We start from the raw sequence: 14,271 nt of genomic DNA on the forward strand, positions 1-14,271 counted from the left end.
AACGTGACATACAAAGAAGTGAAAGGTGAGGTGCTATGTAAACGTGATCACATCAGAACAGCTGTCCAGAATTACTTTGTGGAGCTGTTCTGCTGACATAAGCTATGGTATCGATCAAAGACAGCCTTGAAGAGGAAGGTTGCCAAGGCCCACCTAAATGCTGCAGCAGAAGGGGCAAGTGTAACTATTGGAAAGGAATTCCTGAGACTTGGGGCAGTCACCAAGAAGTGCATGCCAGTCTCACTGATCTGAATGGCAGTCACTTGAGAGGGATATCTTAGCATACAGGTAGGCTTGCATGGGTGAAGGCCGTTAGATAGCCTGGCTATAAGCCATTATGGGCTTTAAAAGTTAAGGCCAGCATTTGGAATTGGGCCCAGAAACATACTGGTAGCCAGTGCACCTGATGCAGAACTGGAGTTATGTATTCAGATTGTCTGCCCCCCTCGATATCTGGGTGGCCACATTTTCCACCAGGTGTAGCTTCCAAACTGTCTTCAGAGGCAGCCCGTCGTAATAGTCTAGTTTGAGGTAAACAGAGCATGGGTAATTGTGGCCAGTTCTGACTCTCCAGGGCTGTAGAAGCCGGAGCTTGTAAAGAGCACTCCTGACCATAGCTGCCACCTGTGCCTCCCTAGGCAGTGACAAATCCAGGAGCACCGCAAGTTGCATGCCGGGCCTTCAGGAGGAGAACCACCCCATCCAGGACTACTCTCCAGATCAGCTGGCTCCCCAGTCCTTAGAGCCTCCATCTTCTGGGATTAAATTTCAGCTTGTTCTCCCTCTTCAATCCCAGAACCAAATCCAGATATTTGTTCAAGAGTTCTACAGCTTCCCCGGAATCCTCGGGTGGAAAAGAGAGGTTGAGCTGCATGTCATCAGCACATTGATGACACTGGAGCCTGGACCTCCAGAAGACTTCTCCCATTCTATTCTATTCTATCTATTCATAGATGTTGAATAGGATGGGTATAGGATGGTACCCCATATGCCAAGGCTATGGGGCAGAACAGGAATTGCCCAGTACAGCCATCTAGGAAGGACTGGAAATGCTGTAGTACTGTGCCTCCTAATCCCAGGCCGGATAGTCAGGATTGGAGAATACTATGGTCCGTAGTATCAAATGTTGCTGAGAGATCAAGTATAAACCAAGAGGGTTAGGATCTGAGAGAGAATGTTGCTGCATCTTCCACCAGTACCGCAAATGCCATGAAATGGAACTTGTTATGCAACTAAATAATTGGTAGAAATGTGTGCGTGATTGACAGTATGATCCTATCCCAACTCCCAAGTGAGTGTATGTAGGATTGCAGGCTAAATGTACTTGGGTTAAAAGTATCACAAAAAGCTTTTCTATGGTTAATGTAGTGCAGCCTTCCCCATCCTGATGCTCTCTAGATGAGTTGGACTACAGCACCCATCATCCCTGGCCAGCTGACTGGGGATGATGGGTGTTATAGTCCAACACATCTGGGGGGCGCCAGTTGGGGAAGGCTGATACATTGATACAGCCCTCTGGAATTACTAAAGAAGTGGTCCTCAGTATCGTTTGAACTGTGCTCCTCTCAGCTAGAAGCACCACCTTGTGGCCAACTCAAGTAAGCAAATATACTTCATTGTGTTCCGTTTAGATCTTCTCAGTCATCAGATATATTTGCTCCATCAAGGGAGGTAGATGGTTCAGAATCTACAAGTGAGCTAATTAAGCTTGGCGACACAGCTTATTTGTTTTCTCTAAGAAATGAAGGTGAGTAAAATCCGCAACAAACAGCAGCCAAACATTAGCGACAAATGGCTGTTGCGTAGAGACATCTTTAAATAGTTCCCTGTGGGGGCTGTTTCCACACAAAAAACTGGTCTGCACCAGCTTACCTCATAGACTGGGCAATTTCTCTCCAATCCACTGCACCCCCCTCCCCCACGAGATAAATCAGCACAAGACAAACAGTTATGAAATCTATGTTTCATTATCATACCTTCTCTTGTACTAATATTTTGTAAGATCAGTCACGTACACTAACAAATGGAATAACTTGTAAGCCTCATTATGATGATTTTCAGATCCGGGTGTCAGTAAGTGAAAACTGAACTTCACTGGCTTAGTGATCTAGCATTGAATAGGGTTTAAGTTCTAAACCAGGTCAGCTTGTTAACATACTATTGAAGCCAGCAGCTTAACAGCCAGTATCATGAAGTTGAGAGATGTAATTCATTTGTGTAGTCTACTTAACTTCACCAGTAACTAATACTTGAAATTGACACATCTGGCAGGGGTGTGTGTGTGTGTGTGTGATATTTAGAATGTAAAGCACTTGATATGTTTCCAGTTTCTGACAGAATAGACCCTGTGTCTGTTTAAAACAATGACCTTGGCAAAGACAAAAGTTTAGATAAAAAGAGAACAGTCTGTTAAGCTAACCTGTAACTTAAATCAACGAATCTAGTAAGCAAAGGACACACTTTAGAAGCAATTATTTTGAAAGCCTTATCAATGTAGCCATCATATATTCAGCCAGGAGATGTCTTAGGATTTGCTTTCATCCACAGAGAGCAACCAGCCTTCCCCAATCTGGGTTCCTCCAGATGTGGTTGGCCTACAACCTCCATCAGCCCTAGCCCAGCATGGCCAATGGTCAGGGATGATGGGAGTTGTAGTCTAAAACCTCTGGAGGAAACTATGGTAGGAAAGGCTGCCCCAGATAGTATTGACAGCTGCATTGAGAGTTTTGTTCATGCCACAATAATTTTATGTATTTAAAATGCTTATATCCCACATTTTTCCACCATGGACACAGGACAGTTCATAAAATAAGTACCTTAAAAACAAGATCAACAATATACCAAAAAAGTTAAATTAGCTTACAATTTTTACAGAAGGACAAGTCACAAGACCATGTGGGAGCAGCAATAGTCCATTTGGACCTCTTCTGGCTCCCATCAGAATCATCATTGCTTATGGCAGAACTACTTCTTGTTGGCTTAGAATTACTTTAAATTCTTGACTCTCAGCATTTGGTGATAGCCTTGGACCCATTCAGAATATACCCCCACACATTACCTGTTGTATCTTTTCTCCATTGGAGACTTTTTATTCCCAGCACTATTGGGTTCTCCCTCTTTCCGGGTTTCTAGGCATTTGCTGTTCAAAGGAATGAGCTAGCTGACCAGAATGGGAGCTTGCAGAATTGTTAGATAGGCAGGGATCCCATGGAGTGCTTTTTCTTTAAAAAAAAAAAAAAAAACCCACCTGTGGCTGTCAACTAATGAAAGGTATTTTAGTTGACTGATCTGCCTTTTAAACCCATTTGATTTAAACATGGGCAGTCCTGTTAGGTGGGAGGGGAAGATTCTGACTGGTGGAAACTCCACTGACATCCAGGGAGAACTACCATGGGCTGCCCTTCCTTTCCACCTGCAGAGAGGGAGATCTACAGTATCTTATGCCCTTGGGTCATCCTCCCAGGGTCTATAAAATTGCACCATTGCACATTCACATTCAGATGCTGCTAATAACTTCAATTTCTCAGAATTGCCAGCAGCAAGGGAAATATCAAAGAAGACTTTGGAACCTGAAGGACTTGCAGTATTTAGGGAACCATCTAGTGACAGAAGAGCTCTTGCCACAGAAATTCAAGGTGAGTGTATATCGACGTTTCTCAGAAAACTGTCTAAAAATATCTTCGGTCTCTTTTCTGGTGTCAATTTTATTAATGTAGTAGTTATCCAATAAGAGTTTCCTATGTGTTTGACCAGCTGGGTTTGACCTTTGTTTGTTGATCCAGTGGGAGGAAGCATGACTATGCTTGAGTGCCATTTTTTGGTAGAAATGCAGGGTATAAATCAAATAATATTGCTGTTTTTTCTGCAACTCACATCTGCATTTATCTACTTAAATGGAAAAAAAAAACTTTTCAGGTATTGTGATAAGTCTGGATGGGACAAAGCCTAAAAGAACTGAGTGGGAAATATTATAGTCAACATATCCCAATAATTTATATGTAAATCTTATAAATAACTTGCTCGTTCCGATGCCAGAGTCAACATTTTAAGTGTCCAGTAGTGTGATTTAAGTGTATGTATTGTTTGTTTTTAAGAAGTACGTTAACTGAACCTCTAAATGGTTTGTCTTTAAGGAACAGAAAAACCTCCTGGGTTGTCTAGAGTGCAGTTGAGTTCCAGGGCGAAAAGGCTTGGGGAACCAATTCGCCCAGCAATTCCTTTGCAGCCACCCTATCAGCCTTCAGTACCTAGGCCCCCCTACCTAGCTGAAAGAGGCAATGGGAGTTCAGGCAGACATTCACCACCACCATCACTGCCACCAGCAAAACCTCAAGGCCCTGTATCCTCTGATGTAAGTGAGGATGCTTCTTTCATTCCTATTTGCATTGTCAGCGTTTGCTTTGTTCTATGGCGTGGTCGAATTTCATTGGCTTGGGATACCTGTTTGAACTGCTTCCAGGTTATCGTTGCTAGGCTCTCCTGTTTCATCAGAATTCTGGCCTGGGAATCTGAATATGCATGATTCATTTATTCACAGGATTAGTGGAAAAGTATGTTTCTGATTAAATAACATTACTCTCAATTAATTTAAGAGAAAATCACTGTATAAATGTCTCTTACCCCATGAAGTCTGAGTAAATATAATAGAACCGTGTTGGTGGTGGTCTGCAACTAGGGTGAGTGATATGTATATGTGGTGGGAATTCAGGACTACTGGGAAGAAGTAGCTGCTATTATAAGAGGCATATCTTCATGTTCAGTTCCACTTATATCTGTAAAAGGCTTCATAGTGGTTTATAGAAGGCATATATAATTGCTGCCAATTCTGTTTGTCCATTCTCTTTATGTTGAACAAATATACTTGGCAATGATATCAGGAGGGAAGGGATGAAGAAGATGATAACCTAACCCAGAATTCCCCAACCTGGTGCCCTCCAGATATGTTGGACTACAACTCCCAGAATCCCCCAGCCAGTCCTAACCTATTACAACAATTGGAACATCTCCATTTTTGGAATATGTGGTTCAGTCAAAATATACCATTGATGATACTAGTTTTTTAGATGATAAATGGCAAAACCTGCAGGGTTGCATCCAGATCCTTCATTCCACCAGTGGAAGGATGCCTCTTGCAGAATAGGACTTCTGCATCGTCCCCTTCCCGCCCCACCCCCCACCTCGGCCCCATGGTTTAGGGACCCTCCAGAGCAGATTTGGAGGGCACCAAGTGGTGGGGAGGATGCAGGAGAGAGGAGAAGACATGGAAATCCCATTCTGCATTTTTTTGTTTGTTACACCTTGTCTCTCTTAAAAATAGAGTATTTTGTGATTTAAGTGTCACATAATTTTATGTATTAATGCATCTCTGTGGTTATTTTTGTGTTTTGGATAATATTTATGTGTAAACCTTTAGTTAAACAAAGCATACTGCACTTTCTTTGCAGCCTGCAGAGTCCCCTGGGCAAGAGTCTGCACCCCTTTCAGGTGGCATCCTTTCTCTATCAAGGATCACTTCTGGTAAGAACAAATGTTGATTTGTAATAAATTGTACTCTAATATTTCTTCCAGTACTGTTTTTCTTCTACACTGCATTCATGCTCTTGACCCTTGGGAGAAATAGGCTTTTGAAAACCCAGTGCTTTATAAAAGTGCCTACTTGTGTGCTTGACTGTTTCTCCTTTTTGTTTTTATTTATTATTTTATTTATTTCATTTCTATACTGCCCAATAGCAAAAGCTCTCTGGGCAGTTCACAAAAATTAAAACCAAAAAGCACACAGTAAAACAATATGAAATATAAAAACATTAAACCACAATATTATAATACAGACATTGTTTTAATAATGTCTGATGAAAATGGTCTCATTCAAATGCAGAGGTGGGGAACCTATGGTCCTCCAGATTTTGTTGGATCCCAGTTGTCATCATCTCTGACTGTTGGTCATGCTGGGGCTGGGGCTGATGGGAGTTGGAGGGCCACATGTTCACCAGCCTTGTTCTGAGGGCACATCTGTGCCACAAACCTTTAGCTCAAACACCCCAAACCTGGGAATTGTAGTTCTTGTAACACTGTGGTGGATTCTATTTGATCTTAATCTCCCTCTCAGAGCTCTACCATTCTCAAGACTACTTGGAAAAAGCCATGACAATTAAGGCTGCAATCCTATACACACATACCTGGGAGTAAGTCCCATTGAACTCCACTCCCAGGCATTTGATGGCGTTCGATGGCATATGATGATGATTTTAATATCTGTTTTTTATCAGGTGACAGTATTTTATTGTAACTGGTTTTAGCTGTTTTAAACTGTTTTTAAATTTCTGTATGTTAAAGATTTTATATTATGTTTCTATGTATTTTGGATTGTAGTTTTTGTGAACCATCCAGACAGCTTTGGCTATTGGGCAGTATAGAAAAGAAATAAATGAAATGAAAATGGGTTTAACTTTTGAGTAGACATGTATAGGATTGCGCTGTAAACCCATTTAACATAGATTAAAGATTGAGTGCAGCATTAATGACCACAAAGTTGCACATGCTTTTTGGCAAAAATGTACAGTTACCTTTAAGTAACTAACCGTTTAAGTCTTTTTCCTGCTTAGGCAGTATCTGTTCTTGGCTGAACACACATGGACAGTAAATGTTGCTGGAAAACCATTCTAGAAAATGTGTTTAGCCTCCCTGTGACAGGGAAATGTCATGGCTCAGTGGTAGAGCAGCTGCTTTGCATGCAGCTGAAGGTTCTCGGGTTCCATCCCTGGCATCTCCAGGTAGGGCTGGGAATGAATTCTGCCTGAAACCCTGGGCAGCTGCTGCCAGTCAGTGGGCTAGCTGGACCAGTGGTCGGACTCCGTGACCTGGCTTGCACAACATGATAGCCCATTGTGGGTTAGTTTACTCTTGAGGAGCTGCAGAGCATGCTGGCTGCCATTATGAATATGCAAGCCCTGACCAGGGGTTGCTGTGGCTTGTTGTGTTGTGCAAACCTGGCTGGCAGGGGTTATTCGAGGGTTACATTACCCTTGCATAATCCATGATCTGTTTTAGGGTTATGTGAAGGTTGTTTAGCCCTTAAATAACCCCTGCCGACCAGGTTTGCATGACACGACAAGCCATGGTAACCCCCAGTCGGGGCTTGTATAATGGCGGCCAGCATGCACTGCAGCTCCTCAAGGGTAAATTAACCCACAATGGGCTGTCGTATTGTGTGAACTGGCCCAGAATAAGCTAGCTTTCTATGTTCCTGTGACAGAACCAGAGAAGACTTTTCCTTTTTGGAGATCTGGGTTAAATTGACAAATAAAAAGTGCTATCACAAATTATCCTGGCTAAAAATCTATAAAAGGCTTCAGTTGTTGCATGGAGGTAACTTTTTAATAGTAAAGTCTTCATTCTCAGCTTTCTCCCTGTTAGCAGGTGATTTGACAAGCACATTGAGTTGTTTGAGCCTGGGGGTTGCCTGTACTTGTATATAAAGAAATACATTACCTAATTTCTTGTGGCTTCTGGTGTCAGATCTTCCAACAAGAGATGATGAGCCAGCATCAGAAGGTGGCGTATCTGATGAACTAGTGCCAGAAGATGGAATGGATGATGATGCGGGAAAGGTAACTCCATAGTCTGTTGGGTGTGTGTGTATGTATTTATGTTGCCTCCATCCAAGGCAATGTACAACATTAAAATAACACATAAGTCCATTAAAATTAAAATATTGAAATCCACAATCCCTATTGTAAGAAACAGCAAACCATTATTTTATGATTAGTTTTATTTTTATAGTGCCGTCTATATGAAAAGGTCCCTGTCCCAAGAAGCTTGCAATTTAAAACTCAAACGGAAGGCCACAGAGGGAGGGTAGACTAATGGTGGTGAAGGAGAATGAGAGTTTGGTTCAGCTATGTGCACGTAGGCTTGCTTTCAGGAGGGGATGAATAAAGCACTGGGTTAAAAGCTTTTTTGGGAAAAGTGGATTTTAAATAGAGATTTGCTGGGAGAGAGAGAGAGAGAGAGAGGCAGCATCATACAGGTGTTCCAGGCAGAGGTTCCAGACATACAAGGAAGCAAGGATGAAAGACTAAAGTCATTTTGGGAGCAGGTGGCCTTTGGGATGGCTGAGTGGTGGTGGTGGAGTGGAGATCATGTATGGGGATACCTTGGGATGTGTGAGCCGAGCAGAGGGTGGGAGAAGAAGACCATGGAGAGCTTTAGCAGTGAGGGGTGTGTGCTAGATCTAGGAATGGGCAGGAAGCCAGCCTAAGGATTTTGTGGTACTTTCTATCATCAGTGTTCTGCAGAAACAAAGCAAAGTGACTTCTGTTTTCATAAAACACCGTGAATGTGATTTCATGCTAATACAAGGTTTTTATCTGATCTGTTTGTGTTAGTCATTTCAAATAGAAGTTAACGTTGACTTACTGTTACAGCTAAAGGTCAGTTTACACAACTACTTGGCATGCCGTTGTTACGTTGTTTCCTAAGGATGAGATTGAGAACTTGTCTTTACTGCATCTGATCACAGCTTGAACATCCGCAGTGTTGGCTCATAGGAAGTGCACTAGCTTTGTTCTAACAGAAGTTTTTTTAAAATTAATGGAAGTGCACCCACGCATCATTCCCATAATGAAAAAGTGTGCTGATTCTACTTGTGAGTCACGCAGGGTTGCTGAGATTTTAAAAGACTGTCTTTCTGATTTTCTTTTTGAAGAGTGTTTAGCTTATAATGTGATGGTACATTTGATGCTGGCTGCCCAGAACTCAAAATATCTGTCTAGCCTGATTAACACTGCAAAACACATTGTCCTTTGAAGAACTGCTAATGCCCTCAGCCGCTTCCATATCATAGCAGTCCGATTTGGTAGCCCCTGATTCTTCTTTATGGTCCTCGTTGCTCACTTTTAACACCAGGAGCTCTCTTGAATTTATCCTTTGCTTCTTCAGTGAGAGCTTTTTTCCCCCCTCCTCTAAAAGGAAATGGATGAGAATGTTCAGTATACACCAACGCCTTGTTTTGAGGACAGCTTACCACAGTTTGCATCTATACAAAGCAGAAGACCTAAACAAAGGAATCTGTTTATTGAAAAAAGGTATGTGTTTTCTCATAAAGTTTTGTTGGACTACAAATCCCATAATCACTGACCATTGGCCATGCTGGCTGGAGATAATGGGAACTGTAGTCCAGCAACATCCGGCAAACCAATGTTGGGAACCACTGATCTAAGATGATACATGTTATTAGCAACAGATGTTACACGTTTCATCAATTTCCTCCAAAGCCCATTCATGAAAACTGGGGACTGCTTCTTAAAACGTGAGGTCTGAGGAAACAGTGTATCAGATATGTAGCTAAAGATTTAGGGATTCCAGCTTGATTACTAGGACCTGTGTGTGAACTTTCACTATGTTGATAAAGCTTAGTCCCGAGGGCCTTGGGCAGAATCCAGTGGGTCACTTACACCTTGCCGATTCCTGTACGGCCTGCCGATTCCCTTCCGCAAGTGGTGGGTCCCACCGATTCTGTTGCACAAGTGGGACCCACCACTTACGCAAGGGAGATTTAGCGCTTCTTAGGGGAAGCCCCCAAACAAATGGAAATGCTTGTTTCTGGAAGGAGGCAGGTTGGTGGAGCTCCCTTGTGTGAGCTCTGCTGACCTGCCTCCTTCCAGAAACAAGCGTTCCCGTTTGTTTCGGGTTGCCCTGGAAGCACTAAATCACTGTTACGGTGGAGGCTGCTTGCACATTGGAATTGGTGGGGCATGAGAGAATCAGTGGGGGCACAAGCACCCCATTAGATTCTGCCCGCTGTCCATGACCCCGTGGTGTCTGAGACTGGATGAAATGAACCCTTGTCTTACCACTAATTTTTGTAATTCGCTCTAAGAGCTTGTTTGGCTAAAGAGCAGGGGTGAAAGTGCTTTAAATAAATACTTGCTAGAGAGAGCACAATGCATTTATAGCCTGGTACCGTGTGGTTTTTTCAGCCAGAATGAAAGCTCCACCGTGACCAATTCGTTTTCTGAAGAACCCTTTCCCCTCAGAACGGCAAAGGAAAAGCTGCCTCGCCAGGAGCTGCGCGAAATGTCCAAGAAACTCTCCCGCAGGCTGACTGAACTAGATGCAGTAAGTGAGCACCGTCTGTTCTTGGTTGCATCTTCTCCCAGTGCAACACTCCTCCAAAGTTAACAGCTGTGGGAAAACCTCATGATGTGGGATGGGATGGACCAGAGCTGTAGCATGGCTTGAAACTAAGCAAGCATGGACCTGACCATGCTGGCTGAGAGACCATTCAGGGCCCCAAGTACACTGCTATGAGGCTTACTAAACGTTACAGTAAAATCAATAAATGTAGAGCAGGGTTGGGCAGAGAGTAGATCTCCAGCTGTTTGGGGCTTCAACTCCCAGCATTCCTGAGCATTGGCCACACTGGCAGGGCCTTCTGGGGGTTGAAGTTCAAAATATCTGGCGATCTACCTTTTGCTCATCCCTGGTGTAGAGTGTTGGATCAGCTGGTCCTTCCTGGGATTGATTTTTTCTAAAGACAGATAGTCCAATCAATGTTAAAACTGATTCACAAAGTAACCGGAGGACACCACCCTGTTTTTTATCTGCACCTTAGTCGTAGTGCAGCAGTGCAGGCTTGGCTTGGCTTCTGGACCAGCCACCGTGCCTACGATTAGAGTAGTGGAATTCTCTAACCACCTGGAAAGACATATTTAGTATTAGGCAACACTACTGGAGACTGCACTGGAGTGAACGCTTGACTGACAGGACAATTCTCTTGTAACAACAGATGCTTAAACATGCTTTGGGGGAGAGAAGCAGGGAGGAGTCATTGGCTGATGACGATAAACTTTCTCAGCACAGTGATAGTGCCATGGATTACCGCCACATGCAACCAGAACCAGGTAACAGTCCTGAGTGTTACATTTACTTAGTCCTAGTGAACTGGAACATTCTGTATGTGCAGTTGGGCTCCTTCAGTAAATAGAAGCCGCCTTCTATGCCTGGGTTGGTAGCACTAAATAAGCATTATGAGCAGCGTTGACTTAATGAAAATAAGAATAAACCTTTTAAAGACTATGAATCCAATCGCTAAAGGGAAATGAATGCAGGCTTGGAAAATGGGGTAGCACGGCATTTGGGCCCAGACATTTTATGCGACAGGGAGGCCTTGGAAACGGGAAGCCTTAAACATGCGCCATGTGTTTGGCTGCTGAAGGGGCATTCACTCCTCTGTGTGCATGCGTCTGCATTTAAGCACCTAGCCATTCAGCCGATGTTACTGGAAGTGCTCACAGCTGGTTTATTTCATAGCTTCTCCATGTCCCAGAAGAGAACCCAGCAGGCAACGGTCTCTTTCTACTTCCCCACCTCCGTCCAGCCACCAGCGATCACCTGAGTTGTGCACTCCCCTCTGGAAGGATGTAAGGGGGCCAGCAGGAAAAATGCGTGAACACTTGAAAAAGGAACAAGACCAGAGGAAGTTAAGAGCAAAGGTGATAGCAGCGAGATTGCGCCTGCAACCAGCTGGGTCAGCCTTCCCCAGCCTGGAGCCCTCCAGATATTTTGGACTGCAACTCCAATCATCCATGGCCATTGGCCGTGTTGGCTAGGAGGGCATGAGGCTGGGGAAGGCTGCACTAGGTGAATCCTGGTAACTTCAGTGGGCAAACCCATCCATGGGTGCTCCCAACGTTGAAAAGGCTGCACAGACACCTCTTGCACTATGCGTGTGGAGGGTTTACCTTCTTGCCCAGAAGGGAGTTTTTAAGTTTTTTTTTTAAAAGGGAGGTAGACTCAGAGTTTGGGAGATTGCGGTGTTTAGGAGATCTTTGATCTGATGCCTACCTAGAAACTCATGAGTTTTCTGGAAACTGTGCCAGGGCATGGGCAGCCTAAAAAACATACAGTCAGTGCCATCTTGGACTTGTTATATGGCATGAGCAAAGTGCTTTGGAACCTATAAACTTACTAACCCTTACTTAGCACCAACTTAGACAAACTGTGAGGCTTTCTCTTAATCAAAAATCCCTTTCTAATTTGCATGTGGTTTGACTAGCTTATTGTAGTCTTGTGTATGAATGAAGCTTCATGGATTGTTTAGCTTTGTAATTTCTTGATAAGGGCCTTCTGCCCAGATGAACTGTGAAATACAGTTGTACCTTGGGTCAGGCCTTAACAAAAGTCCTCCCCATATCTTATGCTTGTTTTGGGGTGGCATCTTGGTGCTGGCAGCTATTAAGTAATTAGTTCTTTAAAACACTCCTTGTCTATACCAGCTTAGCATTTTAACTCATTGTTAAAAAGGCTGTGTGTCTGTAATAAATAATAATTACATTAATACTATTCTGCTTTGCAGGTTTTAGGTTTGTACTGCTGCTTCAAGATGTTGATTTGTTTTTTCATTTAGTTGGATTTGTTAGCTGCCTTGCGAGTAGAAATACTGAAAGGTGGCATATCATGTTTAATAAAGAAGTGAATAAACTAACTTGCTGTAGACCTTAACCTGACTTTATTATGCCTTCTAGCTCTTGACTAAAGCATATGATGATGAATTAAGAGCTTATGAAGCTAGTGAACAATTCGAACTCGCAAAGCTAAAAGCAAAGGCCAAGGAAATGGTAAGGAGAACAAATGCGCTGATAGTACTATCTGTTTCTTGTGCTTATCTTGCCTTTCCTAAGGTCCTGGGTGAAGATTTCCTGTCTTTCAAAGAGAATCCTTCCAATTGATTGTGCCTTCAACTATGCACTAAAACAATTAAGTGAAGTATGGTCATACAACATCACTGATGTTACGTGAACTAAACTTTTGCACTGGTGGAATCAGGATGCACAGAGCCATCTTATGCGGAGTCTAGTATTAGCAACTGCTGACTGGTAGCAGGTTTCCAACCCAGCTCTTTAGGCTTTTGTGCCATTGTGTTTCCTAGCTGGCTACCAGAAATCCCTTAACAGGAGGAGAATGAAGTTCTTCAGCCTAGAGGGCATTCCCTTTCACCTGTACTGTAGACTTTTAGATAACAAAAAATAGCTCTTGAAGATCATATGAGGAGTATTCTCCTAGCTTTAGACAGTTGTGGTTGGTCACACCTAGATCTTATAGCCAGATGAACAGTAGCATTTCGGAAATGGCTAGAGACTTTGATCAAGCCTTATTTCCTCTAGTAAAATAGCTCCCTGGCAGTCAAAGTGGAAGACTGCAATCTCCACAGAGATGGTGGCAGTGTCTAACCTTTTGTGAAGGTTCAGATCGAAAGATGCCTTCCAGTGATGCAGGAAGAACAGATAGCCAATTCCACCCCCCACTCCCCGTTTGCATGCATCCATGAAAAGCCATTTTGGAAGGTCCCCAGAGTCTTGCCCCCAGAGTCTTTCCCCCTGAGGTTCAGGAGTTGCAGATTAGGGGAACCCTTCCCCTGCATGAACTGTAAGGCAGTGGGATAGTTTTTATCCAAGTCACTGATATTGGATGAGGGTAGGAAATAGAATATTCTGTATGCATGAACTCTAGGGAACGCTTGTATGTGCCCTACAATCAATCAGTGTAATGTGAAAGAGGGGCAGTTCTGCTGTGCTGAGTTGGGCTGCATTTTCCCTTCTTTTATGCCTTGTATCAGATTAACAAGGCATTGTATATAGCATCAGACCTTTCTGGTGCGCAGAAAGGCTCCTTTTACTTGCACACCATCCATTTGCCCTAGTGGAAGATTTGACCCGGTCTATGTAAATCTCCTTGCAAATGGCTGGACTCTATTTTTGGACATGGCTGCACTTGAGCAACTATTTCCCATGTGTGTTTGCATCTAGGAACAAAAATACAAGAACGTATTCAAAGAACCTCCAAGAACCTCACAAGCGGCGAATATTTATTCTCGAAAAAATGTACCTAGGAATTCCAAACGCAGCCAGTGGATTTCAAGGGGAGACTTTGCCAAGCCAAAAAAAGCAGCTCCATGTAAGAACTGCAGAACACTCCTTGGTAGAAAGCCGGGCATCATTTGAAAGCATGGGCTGAAGGCCAAGAATACTGGCACCCTGCCAATATATACCATTGAAAGCTGTTCTCTTATAACAGCCATATGTCTAGACTTGTCTAAGAGAAGCAGATGCATTTAGTAGTTCTCCCGCTCCAACCCATCCCAGCTCTTCCGTAGAGGCTATCAGAGACGCCAAGCTCCTGCCACCGCATTCCTTTCTGCTCTGCCAGTCCTTCTACGTCCAGTCCAGTCACTGGGAGGGTTTGTTGCTTTAAAGTCTCCCCCCAAGCAAAGCA

The 14,271-nt window shown here is 43.4% G+C and overlaps 1 protein-coding gene across 9 annotated transcripts in view; it reads left to right on the forward strand.

Moving 5' to 3' along the window:
• The window catches only part of CEP95 (centrosomal protein 95), a 37,914-nt gene that overhangs the window by 17,874 nt on the left and 5,769 nt on the right, over positions 1-14,271 (forward strand). For 6 of the 9 annotated variants that reach the window (XM_084837434.1, XM_084837437.1, XM_084837430.1 and 3 more), the window contains 11 exons: positions 1,632-1,747; positions 3,528-3,635; positions 4,134-4,351; positions 5,445-5,517; positions 7,516-7,607; positions 8,968-9,083; positions 9,978-10,116; positions 10,787-10,901; positions 11,311-11,492; positions 12,525-12,617; positions 13,806-13,953. In XM_084837434.1, the coding sequence (XP_084693560.1) occupies positions 1,632-1,747; positions 3,528-3,635; positions 4,134-4,351; positions 5,445-5,517; positions 7,516-7,607; positions 8,968-9,083; positions 9,978-10,116; positions 10,787-10,901; positions 11,311-11,492; positions 12,525-12,617; positions 13,806-13,953 (1,400 nt within the window). The remainder of the gene's footprint in view (positions 1-1,631; positions 1,748-3,527; positions 3,636-4,133; positions 4,352-5,444; positions 5,518-7,515; positions 7,608-8,967; positions 9,084-9,977; positions 10,117-10,786; positions 10,902-11,310; positions 11,493-12,524; positions 12,618-13,805; positions 13,954-14,271) is intronic. The other 3 variants (XM_084837436.1, XM_084837435.1, XM_084837431.1) reach the window with 1 other exon arrangement.

Source organism: Heloderma suspectum, chromosome 2 (assembly GCF_057233095.1).
Source record: "Heloderma suspectum isolate Gila_16-S chromosome 2, 16-S_ref, whole genome shotgun sequence".
Lineage (NCBI taxonomy): Eukaryota > Metazoa > Chordata > Lepidosauria > Squamata > Helodermatidae > Heloderma > Heloderma suspectum.